Genomic DNA, 20,245 nt, shown 5'->3' with positions numbered 1-20,245 from the left:
TTTTGCTAAATGTAATTTTTATGGCAAATTAGACCACCAGCCATTGAAAACTTAGTGATAGGTCGGATCATCCTCTCTTTTATGAGCTTGTCTTTGTATTGTGGTGATTATGGATACAATTTTTTTTAAACTTATAGATCTGTTTTTGCTTACTCTTGAAATTGCAGTTGGTAATAATAAATTTTATATAGACTGTTGATGTTTGACTGCAGTCCAGTCTTATCAAATATAAACTGATCAATGACCATGTGCTGTTCTAACTATGAAAAACAAATGATAGTCCAAATGACAGCTAAAATACTTAGCCCTTGCTCTTTAAAGGATTATCTAGTAATCAAACTTTAGAATATGATAATTGTCAACATTTGTTCCTTTGAGAACTTGTGTGGTTAGCAATTAGTACAGTATTATGAGAATTTCATTCCCCTGAATTCACGTTTCTATGTGACTACATTGGTACCTATTCCAGATGTACTATGCTATTCTTATTGAGATTTATTTATTTTAACATATTAATAATTATGCATTTTTCTCTAGAATATTTTTACATATTAAAAATTGTATGAAAACCACATGAGCTGCTCTCTGTCTGTATGAGTACCTAATGATAATTAAATATAGTTCTTTCCTAAACAGTTGTACATTTGTTGTTGTTAAGTTGCTCAGTTGTGTCCAACTCTTTGCAACCCCATGGACTATAGCCCAACAGGCTCCTCTATCCATGCTGGTTTTCAGGCAGAAATATTGGAGTGGGTGTCCAGTTCCTCTTCCAGGGGATCTTCCTCACCCAGGGATCAAACCCATGTCTTCTGCAAGTCTCCTGCATTGCAGGCAGATATTTTATCACTAAGCCACTGAGGAAGCCCGATTGTATGTTTTGTCTTTTTTGTTCAGTTGCTAAGTCGTCTCTGACTCTTTGTGACCCTACGGACTATATGGGTTCTTCAGGCGAGAATACTAGAGTGGGTTGCCATTTCCTTCTCCAAAGGATCTTCCTGGACCAGGGATCAAATCCATGTCTCCTGCATTGGCAGGCAGATTCTTTACCACTGAGCCACCAGGGAAGCCCAATTGTATGTTTACCCACACTTCATAGTCACTTTTTCCTTCCATTTCCCTGACCAGTTTCTTTGAGGGTGTTCATAAAGTGAGCAGCAAAGAGTTCTTCTGAAATTTTAAGTCAGTCTTGCAGTTAACAGCCAGCATTAGAGATATTTTCTTTAACCACCATTCTGATCACATATTTTTATTTTCTACAGCCATCCCGTGGTGTGTTTGAAGAAATGAAATATTTGGAACTAATGATTGTTAATGATCACAAAACGGTAAGAATACAGAATCAATGGGTTTTAGACTGGACAGTTTACTTCAGAAACAACAATAATCTTCTGTTAGCGTCTGTCAAAGTAAAATACTTAAAAGACATGTGAAGAATAATTACTATCCTCCATTGGCCCCTCTTGAGGATAAAGTAGGAATTTTCTTAACCGTACTCTGCTGAACCACTTTCCTTATAAAATATCTTGGCTGAAGCCCAGAGCCTCCTGAAGGGTCTTGGTCAGTAGGCTGTTTGCTAGTACAGTTGAATTCATAGATACAGATGGCCGACTGAATCTACTGTAATGTGCTGAACAATTTTATATAAAGTCCTTGAGCATCAGAATTTTTGCATTTTTGCCGCTGCTGCTAAGTCTATTCAGTCATGTCTGACTCTGTGCAATCCCATAGATGGCAGCCGGCATCTTTAGGGGCTCCTAGAACCAACCATCCTTGGATACTGCAGGACAACTTTATACCTAATACTTGTGGTGTGCTGGTAAATGCTTAACACTTGGTTCTCTGAAAAAAAAAAAAAAAAAAAAAAGCTTTGATTTAAAATGTTTGCTGACACTACTAGATATATATAAAATAGGTTAACCAGTAAGGTTCTATTGTATAGCACAGGGAACTCTACTCAATACTCTATAAAAGTATATATATGAGTATGTATAACTGATTCACTTTGGTGTACACCTGAAAATAATGCAACATTGTAAGTCAACTATACTCCAATAAAAAATGCTAAAAAATGTTTGCTGATATCCATGGTGTAAATACTCCTCCGTGGCTGATTTCAAGCTACCAAAGCGATGTCATTAAATGAGGACCTGGGAAAGATGTATTCAGTTAGCTCATGTGAACTGGTGGGAGCTGGCTCCAGTACCCTACTGCCCCATTTTTCAAACTGTTTAGGGCACTTGTAATTTTTGTTGTAATTACATAATTCAGTTTTTTAAGCTATATAAACTAAGACAAAGAATAATTTGCTTTATGAAAGCTAAGTTACATTTTTGGAGAGACTTTATAAAGATGGGACTGTTAAGACACACCTACAAGTCAGGTATAGATGAAAAACTTGTTAAAAATTGCAACAAAAATTCAGATTGTTTGGAAATATCTTTAAGTCCTTGTTTTTCTTTAAGGAAATAAAAATTAGGTTAGTAAACCTATTAGGTTAGATTTTATATAATGTATATATAATATAGCCTATTGCTGTTGTGTCTGACTCTTTGTGACCCCGTGGACTGCAGCAACTCCAGGCTTCCCTGTCCATCACCAACTCCTGGAGCTTGCTCAAACTCATGTCCATTGAGTTGGTGATGCCATTCAACCAGCTCGTCCTCTGTCATCCTCTTCTCCTCCTGCCTTCAATCTTTCCCAGCATCAGGGTCTTTTCTAATGAGTCGGGTCTTCGTATCAGGTGGCCAAAGTATTGGAGCTTCAGCTTCAGCATCAGTCCTTCCAATGAATATTCAGGATTGATTTCCTTTAGGATTTGACTGTTTTGATCTCCTTGCTGTCCAAGGGACTACTATGTGAAATTCTAATCAGCCGAAAAGCCCTTAAAACTGTATGTGTTTAAAAATGTTGATTTAATTTATATTTAAACCTTTTTTGGGTCTCTGCTTTAACTGATGTTTTCCATTAATTACCAAGTACTGGCTCAATTATGCTGAATATGAAGTTATTCAGTAGCATCTCTCTTAGTAAGATATGCAGACTTATGTTTTGATCCAGTAGCTTTTAAGTACATTGCTTGAATGTTAGTAGGAAACAGAAGAATTATGTACAATTTAGGACAGATCTGTGTGATAGAAAGGAAAACCGAATGTGTGGATAGCCATTTTAGATAACAAAGGCTAAAATATGACTTTCTGAAGGACATTAATTTCCTTGAAATGCCAAGATAATTTTTTTATCTGAATTATTTTTGTTGATTGGAACTTTGAGATTATTGCCATCTACTTCTCAATCTTTAGGCATGTTGTAAAATTATTTTAGAAGCCTAAACTTTTCCCAACATACAGTGTACAATATTTTTACAGTAGTGAAAATAATAATTAAGATATATACATTACCTTTTAATTCACAAAGAGCATTCACATATAGCTGGTAATTGATAGACAAATTCTCCAACCCATGACTTGCAATTCCAATCTCTTGTTCCATGACTCTGTTAGGAAGATTCATGAAGCCATCAATCAAAGAGCAGATTTCAGAAACTGTACAAATAGGAGGCATGATTAATTTAGAAAATTATATATTTTGAATTTATTTTTATATATTTTAAAATGGGAAGCCTTTAAATAATCTTGCCTTTATTTATGAATAATAAAATAGTGCTCACCTTTAAAATATTGTTTTGTAGATAGAATATTTCTAATATTATTTATATTCTGTGATAAAGTTACCTTATTTAGGCTACCAGTCTTTTAATGGTAGATATTAGTAATTTGTTTTATTGTTATTATTAAAGTGAGTGAGAATTAGGCATGAGTACATCTGTGTTTGAAACCAGAAAAAAAACTATAATTCACTCTGATAAGTTTGGAGGGAATACATGTTATGAAATGGAAAAAAAAAGAAAGCCTTTATTATTGGATGATAATAAGGCCTAAAGTAGAAATAAATTACTTAAGAAGATTTCTACTGTTTTTTTAAATTGAAGTATAGTTGATTGACAGTGTTTCAGGTGTATGGCAAAGTGATTCCATTACGCAGATTCTTTTCCATTATGTGTTATCACAAGATATTAAATACAGTTCCTTATGCTATGCAGTGTGCTTCCCAGGTGGCCCGGTGGTAAAGAATCTGCCTGCCCACCAGGAGATGTCTGACAAGCAGGAGATGCGGGTTTCGTCCCTGGGTCAGGAAGATCCTCTGGAGAAGGAAATATCAACCCATTCCAGTATTTGTGCTTGGGAAACCCCATGGACAGAGGAACCTGGCAGGTTACAGTCCATGCAGTTGCAAAGAGTTGGACATGACTGAGCAACCTACCAGCAGCAGTAGTGCTATATAGTTGGTTCTTGTTAGATTTCTGCTAGTTAAATAAATGCTGCTTCGGTGCAAAGAACTAGATAGATTCCTTTTCTTAGACCAAACTGGATTCTAGCTCATAATAGTCCCAGATAAGTGGGTCATTTTATACGAATTTCTTTTCTTTTGAAAGTTGTTGTTGTTCAGTTGCTAAGTTGTGTCCAACTCTTTGCAACCTCATGGATTGCAGCACCGTTGGCTTCCATGTCCTTCACTATCTCCCAGAGTTTGCTTAAACTCATGTGCTTTGAGTTGGTGATGCCATCCAGCCATCTCATCTTCTGTCACCCCTTTCTTCTCGTGCACTCAATCTTTTCCAGCATCAGGTCTTTTCCAATGAGTCTGCTTTCCATATCAGGAGGCCAAAGTATTGGCACTTCAGCTTTAGCATCAATCCTTCCAATGAATATTCAGGGTTGATTTCCTTTAGGATCGAGTGGTTTGATCTCCTTGCCATCCAAGGGACTCTCAAAAGTCTTCTCCAGCACCACAATTTGAAAGCTTCAGTGCTGAGCCTTCTTTATGGTCCAACTCTCACATCCACACATGACTACTGGAAAAACCCTGATAGCTCAGTTGATGAAGAATTCACCTGCAGTGCAGGAAACCCCAGTTTTATTCCTGGGTTGGGAAGATCTGCTGGAGAAGGGATAGGCTACCCATTCTAGTATTATCGGGCTTCGCTTGTGGCTCAACTGGTAAAGAATCCGCCTGCAATGTGAGAGACCGGGGTTCGATCCCTGGGTTGGAAAGATCCCCTGGAGAAGGGAAAGGCTACCCACTGCAGTATTCTGGCCTGGAGAATTCGATGAACTGTATATGGGGTTGCAAAGAGTTGGACACGACTGAGCAACTTTTCACTTTCACTTTGACTATACAGACACTTGTCAGCAAAGTGATGTCTTAGCTTTTTAATATGCTGTCTAGGTTTGTCATAGCTTTTCTTCCAAGGAGCAAGCTACTTTTAATTTCATGGCTGCACGTTAAAAAGAATTCATTTGAATCAGTTCTAATGAGATGGATGAAACTGGAACCCATTATACAGAGTGAAGTAAGCCAGAAAGATAAAGACCAATACAGTATACTAACACATATATATGGAATTTAAAAAGATGGTAATGATAACCCTATATGCAAAACAGAAAAAGAGACACAGATGTACAGAACAGACTTTTGGACTCTGTGGGGGAAGGTGAGGGTGGGATGTTCTGAGAGAATAGCACTGAAACAAGTATACTATCAAGGGTGAAACAGATCACCAGCCCAGGTTAGATGCATGAGACAAGTGCTCAGGGCTGGTGCACTGGGACGACCCAGAGGGATGGGATGGGGAGGGAGGCGGGAGGGGGGATCAGGATGGGGAACACATGTAAATCCATGGCTGATTCGTGTCAATGTATAGCAAAAACCATGACAATATTGTAAAGTAATTAGCCTCCAACTAATAAAAATAAATTAAAAAAATAAAGTAAAAAAAGAAAATAAACACATTAAAAAATGTTCAAAAAAATATTTCATGGCTGCAGTCATCATCTGTAGTGATTTTGGAGCCCAAGAAAATAAAATCTATCACTGTTTCCACTTTTTCCCCATGAAGTGATGGGACTGGATGCCATGACCTTAATTTTTTGAATGTTGAGTTTTAAGCCAGCTTTTTCACTCTCCTCTTTTACCTTCATCAAGGGGCTCTTTAGTTCCTCTTCACTTTCTGCTGTTAAGGTGGTGTCATCTGCATATCTGAGGTTGTTGATATTTCTCCCGGCAATCTTGATTTCAGCTTGTGATTCATCCAGCCCAGAGTTTCTCATGATGTACTCTACATATAAGTTAAATAAGCAGGGTGACAATATACACCCTTGGTGTACTCCTTTCCCAGTTTTGAACCAGTCTGTTGTTCATGTCTGGTTCTAACTGTTGCTTCATGACCTGTGTATAGGTTTCACAGGAGACAGGTAAGGTGGCCTGGTATTCCCATCTCTTTAAGAATTTTCCAGTTTGTTATGATCCACCCAGAAATTCATGAAATGAGGTTGAAAAAAGTTATTTTTTAAAGATGTGCTTTATATGAGATGAAGATAGTTTTTGAATTTGAATACTTAATAAGGGATAAATCAGAATATGGATCCGGTACTTAAATTTGAGTGTCAAAGTAAAACTAAACTAGAATAATTGTCATTTATTTAAAAAAATGTTTTTGGCTGCACTACACAACAGGTGGGGACCTCCCTGACCAGGGACTGAACCTGTACACCCCGCAGTAGAAGCATGGAGTCTTAAGCACTAGACCGCCAGGAAAGTCTGACATCTATTTTTTAATATCTGGATGTTTGCTATTGGGTTTTAGAATGTCTTCTCTCTGAGAGTGCTAATCTTATAATCTTTGTGCTACATGAGGCAACACATTTATTTTCATAACTATAACCCTCAGGTTGAAAATCAAGCTCTAATTTTAATTTTTTTTTCAAAAAGCAAATATTTTTTAAATAATTTTTATTGGAATATAGATGGCTTACAACATTGTGTTAGTTTCAGGTGTACCACAAAGTGAATCAGTTATTCCTACACATACAAGATATCTGCTCATTTTTAGATTCTTTTCCTATACAGACCATTATAGAGTCTTGAGTAGAGTTCCTTGTGCTGTATTGTAGGTCTTTATCAGTTATCTATTTTACACATAGTAATGTGAATATGTCAATCCCAATCTTCCAGTTTATCCCTACCTGCCTTTCCTTCCTGGTAACCATAAGTTTGGGGCTTCCCTGGTTGCTCAATTGGTAAAGAATCTGCCTGCAATTCGGGAGACCCAGGTTCAATCCCTGGGTCGGGAAGAGCTCCTAGGGAGGGGAATGGTTACCCACTCCAGTATTCTTGTCTGAGAAACCCCAGGGACAGAGGAGCCTGGAGGGCTACAGTCCATGGGGTCACAAAGAGTTGGACACAACTGAGCAACTAACACTAAATAACCATAAGCTTGTTTTCTACATATTGAACTCTGTCTGTTTTGTAAATAGGTTCATTTGTACCTTTTTTTTTAAAAGATTCTACTTTTAAAATTTTAAAGATTAAAGAATCTTTTTTTAAAGATTCATGAGTGGTATTATATGATGTTTGTCTATCTCTGACTTAGTTCACTCAGTAAGATGTTCTCTAGGGCCATCCATGTTGCTGCAAATAGCATTATTTCATTCAAAAATCAAATATCTTAAGGATTGTGCTTGTTCAGAAAGGAGAAGCAAATTTGACACTTTAAATGTAAATTATTCTCAGCAATCGGAAAATGTGAAAATAAATTAGTTCATAAATGGAGATTGCATATATTTCTTTGTGTGTATAATTAATTCTCATTCATGCAGGAAATAGAAACATTTTGCCTACATTTACTTTCAAGCATACCTCTTTAATTCAGAGTAACCTAATATTGCCTTCCTGAAAAAATGCAGATAACTTATTTGGAACAAGCATCATATATTATCAGTAGCTTTCAATTAGAAAAAAATCTCTCAATTTTGTGTAAACCATTTTAGCAGCAGGCTGGCGGAGTCTAATTTGTGAGCCAATTATAGCCTTGATAGGGGTCTGCAAACATTTCTTTGAGCTGCTTAAGCTAAATATTAATATAAATATGAAACACCTTTTTCTATTAGAAAACTAATTGAAATATTTTAAAGTGCATGAAAAACAAATGTTTTCTACATTGTTACTCTATCTTTATGTATAAGTCAATAGGTGAAAATATGTAATGATAACTCATATATTTCAATTTAAACCTCATGTAGTTTTCCTTATTTAAAAGCCACTATATTTTATAGGGCTTCCCAGGTGACACTAGTGTTAAAGAACCCACCTGCCAATGCAGGAGACATAGAGATGTGGGTTCTATCTCTGGGTTGGGAAGATCCCCTGGAGGAGGGCACGGCAACCCACTTCAGTATTTTCTTATTTTTTTTTTGGCCACAGGGTGTGGCATGTGGGAGCTTGATTCCCCACCCAGGGATCAAACTCGTGCCCCCTGTAGTGAAAGCCAGGAATCTTAACCACTGTACTTCCCACTGGAGTGGGAAGTCCCCCACTCCAGCATTCTTGGCTGGAGAAAACCACGGACTACAGGCCATGCGATTGCCGAGTCGGACACGACTGAAGTGACTTAGCATGCACGCACATATTTTATAGGTACCCCAACAAATTATGATTTCTCATCAATGATCATAATTTATTAGGCATGCACATAAACTATTTTATATTACTTGTTAACAAGTTTATCTCTTATGTTGACCCAGAGTAAGCATTGAATTCCAGCTGTTTGATCTTGGATAATTATTTATCCTCTCTGAGCCTCACTTTCCACATTTGTAAATGGGGATGATAAAACTTACCTCACTGAGGCTGGCCAATATTTGTTGTAGGAGAAACCCTAATCATAGATCCTAGTAAATCCTAGGTACCCAATTATACGGAATTTCAAGTGAATAAACCTAGTGGTCACTCTTTTTCCTTGTCATACTTGTCTTCTCAGCAGCATTGGACACAGTTGTTTATTCTTCCCTATTTGAAATATTGTCTTCATCTTTCTGCTTCTATGACACAATAGCTGTCTCACATCATTGGCCGTTTCTTCTTAGTCTTTTATGTTTGGCCTTTAGAATTTTGAGAATGCCTCATAGCTTGGTTTGGGCTCTCTTTTCTTTCTATAACTTTCCCTCAAGCGACCACTTCCAGTCCTAAGTTTTTAAATTATATTGTGACTTAAATTCATCACTCTCAACTTTATACTCTAACCTGCTGAGTTCCATAGTTCTATTAATATATCTGACTGCCTACTTCAATATTGGGTAGACATCTCACATTATAAATCAGAACTCTTGGTTCCTTAGTCCTAAACTGCTTTATCCCTAGTCTTTCTCATCATTTTAAATGGCACTCCCCCGCCTCCACCCCAGCTATTCTAGTTCAAAACCTTGGAATCATCTTTTACTCTCTTTCCTTATCTTCCACATCCTACATGGGTGTCCTATCTTCATTATTTTTTAACCTGGACTATTATAATATTTTCCCAACAGGTCTCTCTTCTTCCATTCTTGACTCTCTAATTCACTCCCCTCACAGCAAGCGGAGTGATCTTTCTAAAAAGAAAGAGATGGAAGTTACAAATATGAAATAAAAAACATCACATTCTGATAGCCTTTTGAAGTTCTCATTTTTTAACTTGCATGTCATACTTTCCATGTTCATTATACTATAAAAGGACATATCCCAAAAAGACAAATTAATGTTCAGAAGCAAAACAAATTCATTTGGATAGATATGTACCACCACTGCCCTAGAATAGATGTCAACTAATATTTTCCCTTTCTTTTTGTCATAAGTACTTCTTAATGTCAGGACTTTTTTAAAGTGTGCATTTCAGTGGCATTTAGTTGTGCATCCATTACCTCTATCCAGTTTCCAAATATTTCATCACCCCAAAGAGACTTAATGTTGAGACTTTTGCTTTTACTTTTAAAGATATTTTTGAAATTTTTCAGCTTGTGTAATTTGCTAGGCAACTTAAAATGCTGAGCTCTTTACAGCAACTTCTTTGTGCTAAGTTTAAACACACCTGTTAAAATATCTCACTATATCCTCACATGGTGGAAGGGACTAGGGATCTCTTTAGAGACTTTTTTTATAAGGCACTAATCCCATTCATGAAGACCCCATCCTCATAACTTAAGTACTGGTCAAAGGTCCCACCTAATACCATCATTTTGGAGTTTGAAATTTTAGCATAAATTTGTGGAGCACACAAATATTCACACCATAGCAAATATTATAAATATAAATAGCCATAAATTAATGATGCTCCTAATAACACAATACTAATTTATTGCACATTCATCATGGGTTGTCAGTATGCTTGGTATTATAAAAATTTTATATCAGATAGATCAGCATTAAGACATACTCTTCATTTTAAAAACATAGTAACAAAAAAAAAATAAAAAAAATAAAAAAATAAAAACATAGTAACAGGGTTAAAGAGACTGAAATAAAGGGATTCTGACAAATTTATAGTGTAAAAATGGACCAAGGAGAAAAAAAGAATATTATGAAAAGTGCAGTTTTTAATAATTATAATTGAAGTCAAATTTTAAAGATATGGTGCATACCTTATTTGGTAGTTTTGAAGATGTTTTTCTTTTTCCTCAACAGAGGCCATGATCCCCTTGTGGTAAACTTTAGTTTTCAAATGTCCCCTCAAAGCCATGTTAAGCTAAGTACTCCTTACTAAAACTGTAGCCCTTCAGATGTTATGTAATTACTCTATTAATTTACTTAATTTTCTTAAATGGTCATAAATAACCATAAACAACCATACTGTTGGCACATTTCATTTGTACTTTTTGTCTCTTCTTTGACTTCTGAGCTGTCAAAAGCAAAAGGCTTCGTTTGGAGGAGGTATTCTTCTGAAAGGATATATTAAAATGTATGTTTTATTATGCAAGGTATACATTTTGCAGTCCATAGTGTGGACTGAATCTAAAGTGTTGCCTAAGAAATCTTCTTGATCTTTGTATGAGATTGAATTCAAATGAGAAGGGTGTCCTGTAGGGATTAAATTTCTTGGTCTAGACTCTTTATAAACTGGTAAAGTCAAGTAACAAATTTAAAAAGGATTGCATTTGTTAGACATTGAGAGTAGTTAACAGCTTACTGCTCAAGTGTAAAGTTTCTCACACAGAATCACTCGGCCCTCCCCATTACCCAGAACATCATGGGTATTTTTAAAAATTAATTAACTAGTTAATTACTAGTTAATTAATTTTTAAAGTTGGAGGATAACTGCTTTACAATGTTGTGTTGGTTTCATCATGGGTATTTTATACAGTTATACTTTTCCTGCTTAACGGAGAAATAAAATAAGAACACTGGTATGTCCAAATCCAGCACAAATTGAAGTCAGTATTTTTAATTCCCATTTCTACTCTTGCTGTCAGATTCCTGTTTTTATGGAATTTTGAAAATTTATCATTAAATTATGGTTTGACAGTGACTGGTCTTTGTCTCCCTTCCCCCGTCCCCCCGCTCCTGACCCCAGTATAAGAAGTGTCGTTCTTCTCTTGCACATGCGAACAACTTTGCAAAGTCTGTGGTCAACCTTGTGGATTCTGTAAGTATCCTGGTTTTCTTGAACCCGTTTTTCCAAGATGGAATGGTTTATATCTCCATTATTTACTTGTTGCTTTAGTTGTTTCTGGGACAAAACTAAAAACACTATCCTTAAGCTCATCTGGCTAAGAAATTATAGACTGGTCTGAATCACAAAGAGCAGTGTTGTCAGAGTTTCAGGGGATTGTTGAGTTATTCTTGGGATCCCAAAGTTGCACTGATGTTCCTTTTGGGTGATATCTAGATATTATTTTCACCAGAGTCTATGGAGGACAAAACGTAGAGAAAATTAGCTACAGAACAAGTGTAAATTAAACTTGGCAAGTGAGGCTTTGTTAATAATAATCAGCTGAGCTTATCATCTTAAATATATGGCAGAAAAACTAATAGATTGAGGTGGATTATGTTTGGTGAATATAGGCAGTACAAAAATTTTTTTTTTAAAAGAACCCAAATTTATTTTCTTAGTGTTCCTATGAGAATGCTTCAGACTGTATTTTTAGATGACAAAGTTAAGTGCAGTTCCCAAATAGAGCTAATTTAAAAGTAAAATATATATCTTCTTAAAAAAGGCTTCTAATCCCTAAATTGTTCATATTTTTTCCTCTTCTCATTCTGATAGGAAATCCGTAAGTGTGAATATTATTCATTGTGTTCCAATAAATAATTCAATTTGAATAGTTACAAATAAACAGCATAATATTTTGTGTATTCTAATGTAAAGTTCTGTTTTGCAAGCCAAATATATATATATTTATCTGATATTTATTGTATATTCCCTCTTAACTGGGAAGAACATTATAAATTGCTTAATATCTAAATGATACTATTTTTCCCCAAAGAACCGTGTTCTTTTTTGCCTTAAATTTAAACAGTCCAAAAGCCTTTAATCATCTAAACACTCATATAATACCTAGTAGGCACAGGTGGGCTTTCCTGGTGGCCCAGCAGTAAAGAATCCACCTGCAGTGCAGAGGCTGCAGGAGACCCAGGTTCAATCTCCGGGTTGGGAAGATCCCCTTGGTAGGAAACGGCAACCCACTCCGGTATTCTCTTCTGGAGAATCCCATGGACAGAGAAGCCTGGTGGGCTACAGTCCATAGGGTTGCAAAGAGTTGGACACAGCTGAAGCAACTCAGCATGGGAACGGTGGAACAGAATAATATGGGGAGAGGGTAAGAGAATGTCATGTAGAGTTAAGATTGAAATTCTGAAAGCCAGTTATCACCGGGTTTATTAATTTCCTTTAATTTCGGCCCTTGTCAGTCTTCTCAGAGGATAAGTATAAGTGGATGTGAAAAAGAGAATATTAAACCTCACTTTTCCCATGCCCTAGCTATTTGCTTGGTGGAATCTTCATGTTTTGTCATTTCACCATGGCTGAATAGAATCACATCTTGCAATGTGTCATTTTTATTTTGAGTTGTCATACAAGGTTCTGAAGTTGACAAACTATTTTTTCAAAGACATGACATTTAACTCACTCCTTGTTGTAAAATCATTATAGCGTCAGGTTAATTTAGGCATGATGGTGTTTCTTCAGTGTGTTGTAAAGTCATCCATTATTTTCTTAATTAGCTTGAAAATAGGACAAAACATTCATCGAAATTGCTTACATGAGTGAATTCTTTAGCTATTGGGCCAAAAGGAGAGAAAGAGCAGAAAGTTATAATTTAAATATTGTGAATGATGTCACTCTGTAGTGAGAGGGACATGGGTAATATAAGTCTGCTCTTCCCTCTTTTTGGCCTCAGATTTGTTTCTCTTCCAGTGTTATTTTACTTTTCATATAACAAGGATTCCAAGGACAAGCCAACCATGGTGTTAATGCTTGTCCAAGGATGTAGTGATCTGTTCCAATCCTTCAGGAATAACTGATCATATCACACGTACTCAGAGCGAGTATATCAGACTCCAATCTGTTATTCCCTGAGGTTTGGAAGAGTGATTTTGCTGAACCCTGATTTGAATTTGTGTGCATACTTTAGGTCTGTGATGCCCTAGAGAGATGCTGGCTACTAAAAGTGGTGATTGGGGATTGAAGTAACTTTGTACGAGAGGCTGAACTTTGTGACTGTTCTTTCTTTCTTTCTTTCTTTTTTTTTTTTGCTCTTGAAAAAAGAGAAAGGAAAAGAAGATTCTCTCTGATGAGCTAATTCTGACCTCATGTTCTCCTCTCACCTCCCCTCCTGTCCTTCCGCTGACTCTGAATCACTGATTGTGCATGTTTGACCCAGTGTTTTCCTCCTGCACCTGTCCTGTTGTCTACCCTCAGATTTACAAGGAGCAGCTTAATACCAGGGTTGTCCTGGTGGCGGTAGAGACCTGGACCGAGAGGGATCACATTGACATCACCACCAACCTCGTGCAGATGCTCCATGAGTTCTCCAAATACCGACAGCGTATCAGGCAGCATGCTGATGCTGTGCATCTCATCTCGTATGTATTCCCAGCCCTTGGCTTGATGTTGTTCTCTATCCCTTTATCGTATCAGTTAGGTTATGTATTGGTAAATCTATCCTGAACAAGATTGAGGTTGAGTCCTCTGTTACATAAGAAGCACAGAAGTAGACTGCCCGGTGTTGAAACAGTGGTTCCACAGTCATGAGATCTACTTTCAGAGCACTTCCCTCCCTTCAGACCTTCCATCCTCAAGGTCAGCTCATGACTCAGGACAGCTGCTGACACTCCAGCCTTCATCACAGGCAATAGGAATGCCAGGCAGGGGACAAGTGTGAGAGGACCCTCCCTCCAGCTAACCCGTTGTAGTAGATTTCCTGAAAATGTGCATGTATCAATTTCATCAACTAATCATTTACTAGATCTTTATCACAGTGGCCACAATGAGCTGTAAGAGAGTCTAGGAAAGAGAGTCTTTTGAAATGAACTACTGAGTAAAATTGATGTTCCATCACTAAAGAAAAGGGATACCTTGTTTACTTCTGATGAGTTGCTCACTTCCCCACTGGTAGTTAAGCTGTTTTCAGACAGTCCTCTAAGGTTCTGTGCTGGGATCAAACCAACCGAAGTCCTTCTTCCTTCTTTATTCTCTCCTGTTACTCTTTGCTGTTCTCTCAGTGTTTAATCAGCAATTTACAATTGTCAATATTTTGTATAACTACTAGATAGTCTCTACTAAAAAAAATCAAGGACTGTGGTATCTATCTTTGTGCCCTCAATGTCTGTGCCAGTATGTGGTGTTTAGTCAGGTGCTCAATTGATTTTGACTCAACTGAGATTACTTAACATAACATTAAAGGTATTTATGGTAACATACATTTAGAAGTATTTAAAATGTAGTTTTTGGCTTCCTGAAGGAAGGTTGGTTTGGGGTATTCGGTGTAGGAGAATAGATGTATTGAAATTGAATGTTAATGGAATAAAGTTGGAATTAAAGGAATTAATTGGAATTTGAATGGAATAAAATTGAAATATAATGGTCACTACATTGGTTTCCTAATAGCACTTATTTTTCCTAAGGCGTGTGACATTCCACTATAAGAGAAGCAGCCTGAGTTACTTTGGAGGTGTCTGTTCTCACACAAGGGGAGTTGGTGTGAATGAGGTAAATGTTATCAATTTTCCTAAAGTAGATCTTTATCTGTGCATCTGATTTCTTTCTTCCCTGTGGCCTAGTTTACATCCCTTCTCAGACCTATTTAAAATGATAATGACATTAAGAATATAGTATAAGTGGTTTGTATTAGTAAATAGAACCCAAAGTGATCTTTAGTGTTAGAAAAGAGCTTTTGTTTCATATCACAATGATAGTCTTTCATATTTGTCAGGCAGATGCAAACCGAAGATTGGCCCAGAAATTTCTTGGTCTCTGTAGATAAGTTTTTATAATCTTGTTAATCCTTCTGTTATGACTTTTTAAAGAATTATCTGCTCTTCTGCCCATGTTAGGTTTAACACACCCTCCAAGTAGAACCAACTAAATCTAAACCTTGGTCAGTTCCTGAATATATAATGGTACTAGATTATCCCAGTAGCCATCATTCAGTGGAGACTTCTCTTGACAGATTTGTAGTAAGTTGAATTTATTCTCGGTTTGGTATGAGGTGAAATGGGGCACAGCCTTTTATGATTTTGTGTTTCCATGTGAAAACATCAAGTTCTGAGAGATGCCACATAGTGAGAGAGGCTTTCTGCTTCTTGGGCCCAGTTGCAAGGAAGAAGTGATCAGGAGCATATGCCGTGTTTTGATGCTGTGAGGCTCTACTTAGGGGACTGAGAAGATATGTGGTAATGATTAAGAAATAATAACTAGCTTTGTGCCCTCTCTCAAATGTTTCCCACACACTTTCAACTCTGAAAAACAGTATGGTCTTCCAATGGCAGTGGCACAAGTATTATCGCAGAGCCTGGCTCAAAACCTTGGAATCCAATGGGAACCTTCTAGCAGAAAGCCAAGTATGTACATTGACCTTCTTACTTTCATGTGCCATTCTGTCTGTATAATGCATGTGTGGTCAAAAAAGAAATATTTTTTCATTCCTAAGTCATAATAGCTTAACTGTGGTATATCTCCTTCCCCTAAAGAAATGATAGAAATGAGCAATTTAAGGTAACTCTTAATCTGTGTGGGTTGGAGAAATGTCCCTTTCCACGTCTGTAAAATCATCCTTTCTCAGGGCATGATCAGCTCTTTCTCACACTGCAGAATGTTGGGGTGCGTAGAGGTGAATACTCAGCCTGTAGGTTCTAATCAGTTGAATACAGACACAAGATGTCAGTGGAGCTCCATCACAAGCTCAGTTGGATCAGAAAAAAAGATCTGGAATTAAAAGGAGCTTAAACCCTAATGAAATTTACCAACATAGTACCATCATTAACATAAGAGAAGCTTCCCGTGTAGGCATCCCATCCTGGGGGCAGGTGATAGAGTATAATACTCCTCCACTGAGCTGGCAAGGCCTCGATGGAGTAGAAACAGCCACAGATCCCATCCTGTAGGAAAACACAGCCAGCGACTACTGGATATCACTTTCCTCACTAACCAGAGGAGAGGCAGATGGAAAGACAAGTCTGAGATTCTAGAGGTGCAGTGTTAAAGGCCCACAGTAATTTGAGGGGGGGTGGTCCTTGAACATTTTAAATTTCTTTTAAAATCTGTATAAAATCCAACTTAGATTATATTCCTCTTTATAGCAATACAATAGTAAAATATAGTTTCTATTAATAATACACTTTTGTGGCAGAAGGACAAAGTGCCTAGGAAGCATACGATGTCATCCTGTGGAAAAAAAGACTGAGGTATTCACTCCAACTAATCTCTTACCTGGGAATTAAGTGGAGATCTACTCTCCTTGTGAAAATACCAGATGCTGGGAATAAAGGTGTCCTTCTCCACCCCCCTCCCCAGAGAAGAAAAGGATAAATATCTACCTTAACATTATCCTATGCTTTATACCTTTTTGACTACTATCAAATAATTGTCATTAATGGATAGTGTTATGGAAACTTGAACTAAAATCTATATCCAGGATGTCTTGATTCCCTTTAAGGGACTATTAGGTCATCACTTTATGGGTACATTAAGTTTGGTGGCATTTAGCAAATCTCCACAAACTTTCATCTGTTAATTTCTTGCTCAGAGTGTTTGCTTTCCCAGAGTACGCATTAAAAGAGGTGATTCAGGTTTCACTGGCTGGCATCAATGCCCGAAAATCAGAAGGAGTAGGACCTTGTTATAATCTTGTTTGACAAACTTGGAACCAAGAGAAGGCCAGTGCTGAGGGCAGCTAAGAGATCTTACTGAGTCATATGATGGAGAAGGGTGAGCAATAGGGTTCATTACTAATACCAGGCATAGTTCCTTCCTTTCTAAAATTCTTTATTCCTTTGTGAATTGTTTGTTCAGATAGATTAGTTCTGAATTTTGAATTTTTAAAAATCCATTTGGAAGTCTTTAAAGATATCTTTGTCTATCATAGAAAAGAGAATAGAAAAAAAAATGAATGAAAAGGCTAGCCTATCACAATATCCATATGTCCATCTGTGGTATCTGTGTTAAGCTTATGACTGTTATTTAATTTAGATGACTTTACATTTCTATTTTAGATTGCTCTCTTTTCCTGTATGTTTTAGCTTAGTGTTCTTCAAGCCTATGGCTGATGCTTGCTTTGACTGTAGCAGATTGAATTCTCTTCTCTAACGTCCAGTGTGTTCTGTTAGCAGGACTTCAGTGAGGACTCATTGAATTGTGCAGTAGAGTTTTGCAGTTCCCAGAGAACACATAGGCTACCATCTCATGTGAGCCCCAGTACCATTCTGGGAGATGGGCACAGAGATACCTTCCCATTTTAGAGGTGGAAACCCTGAGACCCAAGAAATGCTAAGTCACTTGCCTGTGAAACTCTCATCAGATAGAACTTGGACTAAAACACTAGTTTGTAAAGCCTACCTTGGACCACAGTACTTTCCATTAAACATTAAACTAGAAGCTGAATTGAATTCTCTGAGTTACAAAAATGAAGAGAGGCACAATTTTACTTCTTGCAGCTGTTGTCTTAGGAGGCAAGCTATACTTGTTGGAAAGGAAACAGAAATATTAATTTAAATAAAATAGGTTTTGCTGTTGATAATTTTCCTAGATTAAAGAAGTAGCAATGAATATTTAAGGAGTTAAAGAATGACTAGCTCTCCACCCCCAGCAGCCCCTTAGCAATCCTGCAGGCAAATCAGCTGGGCAAGATAGCATCTGAAGAAAGATCAGGAGGAGTCAGGCAGTCTGCACACAATGGAAAATGATGCAGAATCCAACCTCTTGCCCCCCTGACTCACTGAAATTTCTTCTCCTTTTTCCCTTAAAAAACTGTCATGGCCAAGCAGAATCTTCAGAGCTGGTTTGAGACATGAATCTGCCTTCTCCCCAAGTTTCTGGCTTCCTGATTGAAGCAACCTTTCCTTTCCAACCAAAAAAAAAAAAAAAAGAGAGAGAGAAAGAAATAGGTTTTGTTTGGTGAGACATCATGTTCTGTACCCATTTGACATGGAATTGGTAATAAGGAATTATTTTAAGAGCTGCGATGCAAATTAAAGATGTGACTTTTGTTGTTTCCCTTTCCTTCCACTGCTTTGTATTGTTTTGCTGGACTAGAATGTGACTGCACAGAATCCTGGGGTGGCTGCATCATGGAAGAAACAGGGTAAATTTTCATTGTACCTGCATGTGATGTATAACTTTCTGAAATTGGTATCTATTATCAACTATAGTCTCTCAGGTACTGGTCTGTTAAGCTAAGCCTTAAAATAAATTCAATAATTCATTATCTGATATTTTAAAAAATGAAATAGCAGGTTCACTTTGTACTTTGAGCTTTTTATTTAAAGTTGGTAATAAAAGTAAAATAAAGTAACTGCTTCTACTTCTATTAACCATTAAAAGAAGCACATGATTAAGTGCTTCTAAGTTTAGTGGTTGCATTAATTTTTTAGTACACTTAGGATAAAAGCTGGTTGTCTGTCAGTGAAAACCCATTTAGTCAACAATTTATATTTTAAGGAACTCATAAATAGACATGTTTACTGTAATAAAATTGTACTGTATTCCTTATATAATCAATAAGACTTAAAAAAAATTGAGACAGATTTAACATGACTAAATTAGGTAATCTTCTTCTGATAGGCATTTGAACATTTCCTCATCTAACTCCTCTTTGGAAACTAGAGTTGTTCTCTCAGGGTTGCTAGTACATCTGTGAACCAAGGCCTAGAAACATAATCTTTCTCAGGGACCCCTGCCCCATCGCAGTCACTGCCCCAAGGCCTCCTAAGCTAGAGCCCCCTCCCAATAAATAGAAGTTCCTCACTCGCATTTCTCCCACTTCCTGTGCCCATGTCAGACATCTTCAGCAGATCACCGTTTCTGGTCCTGCCCCCTCCCTGACCTACTTTTACAGAGTCCCTTCCTTATTTCCCCACCAGGAGTCCAGCTCGGGAACATGAGGCGTGTGAGCATGAAGGCTTGAAGAGAGACTGAGCCATTATGCCTGCTACTTTAGAGCAGGTGTTTCTAGAAATTAGTTCAAACTTGACTGTTAACTTTGATGCTTCCCTTTCTGTTGTACCATAGTTTTGCAACATTATTGCTTAGTCAGGCTTTTTTGAGGTAACACCATTCATAATATTGGTTCTATCAAGAGAGGTCTTCTGAATTTCCAGTTTCTAAATGAATTTTTAGACTGACTCTCCATAGGATATAATAAAACTATTTAAACTTAATATGTATATTCTGATGGGCTTCCCATGTGGCTCAGTGGTAAAGAATCCATCTGTCAAGCAGGAGACGTGGGTTCGATCCCTGGGTCAGGAAGATCCCCTGGAGAAGGAAATGGCAATCCATTCCAGTATTCTTGCCTGGGAAATCCCAGGGACAGAGGAACCTGGCAGGCTATAGTACGTGGGGTTGCAAAGAGTCAGACACACTAGCACCTACTCACCACAGCCCCAGCATGTATTGACATAGTGATAGAAATTTGGTTAATTAACTCACAAAGAAGTTATTATATTATATTCCTTTGGTTTTAATATTATATTCTTGCAAAATCATGGATTTTACCAAGTAGTATTTGAAGTTGAGAATAAGGAACTATTACCTAATTCTAATTCAGAAGGAGCTTACCCTAATTCTGGTTTGATTGTGTATATATGCATATAAAAACGTCCATAGTCTAACACATCTCTTTAGGGTTTCCTTGTTTACCTCAGTTCTGTTGCTAAAGCCTGCAAT

The 20,245-nt window shown here is 37.2% G+C and overlaps 1 protein-coding gene across 6 annotated transcripts in view; it reads left to right on the top strand.

Moving 5' to 3' along the window:
* The window catches only part of ADAM23 (ADAM metallopeptidase domain 23), a 182,626-nt gene that overhangs the window by 115,119 nt on the left and 47,262 nt on the right, over positions 1 to 20,245 (top strand). For all 6 annotated transcript variants that reach the window (XM_043445578.1, XM_043445576.1, XM_043445575.1 and 3 more), the window contains exons 9-14: positions 1,260 to 1,325; positions 11,438 to 11,509; positions 13,784 to 13,947; positions 14,989 to 15,073; positions 15,834 to 15,924; positions 18,614 to 18,662. In XM_043445578.1, the coding sequence (XP_043301513.1) occupies positions 1,260 to 1,325; positions 11,438 to 11,509; positions 13,784 to 13,947; positions 14,989 to 15,073; positions 15,834 to 15,924; positions 18,614 to 18,662 (527 nt within the window). The remainder of the gene's footprint in view (positions 1 to 1,259; positions 1,326 to 11,437; positions 11,510 to 13,783; positions 13,948 to 14,988; positions 15,074 to 15,833; positions 15,925 to 18,613; positions 18,663 to 20,245) is intronic.

Source organism: Cervus canadensis, chromosome 24 (assembly GCF_019320065.1).
Source record: "Cervus canadensis isolate Bull #8, Minnesota chromosome 24, ASM1932006v1, whole genome shotgun sequence".
Lineage (NCBI taxonomy): Eukaryota > Metazoa > Chordata > Mammalia > Artiodactyla > Cervidae > Cervus > Cervus canadensis.
This window is presented reverse-complemented; position numbering and strand designations above follow the sequence as displayed.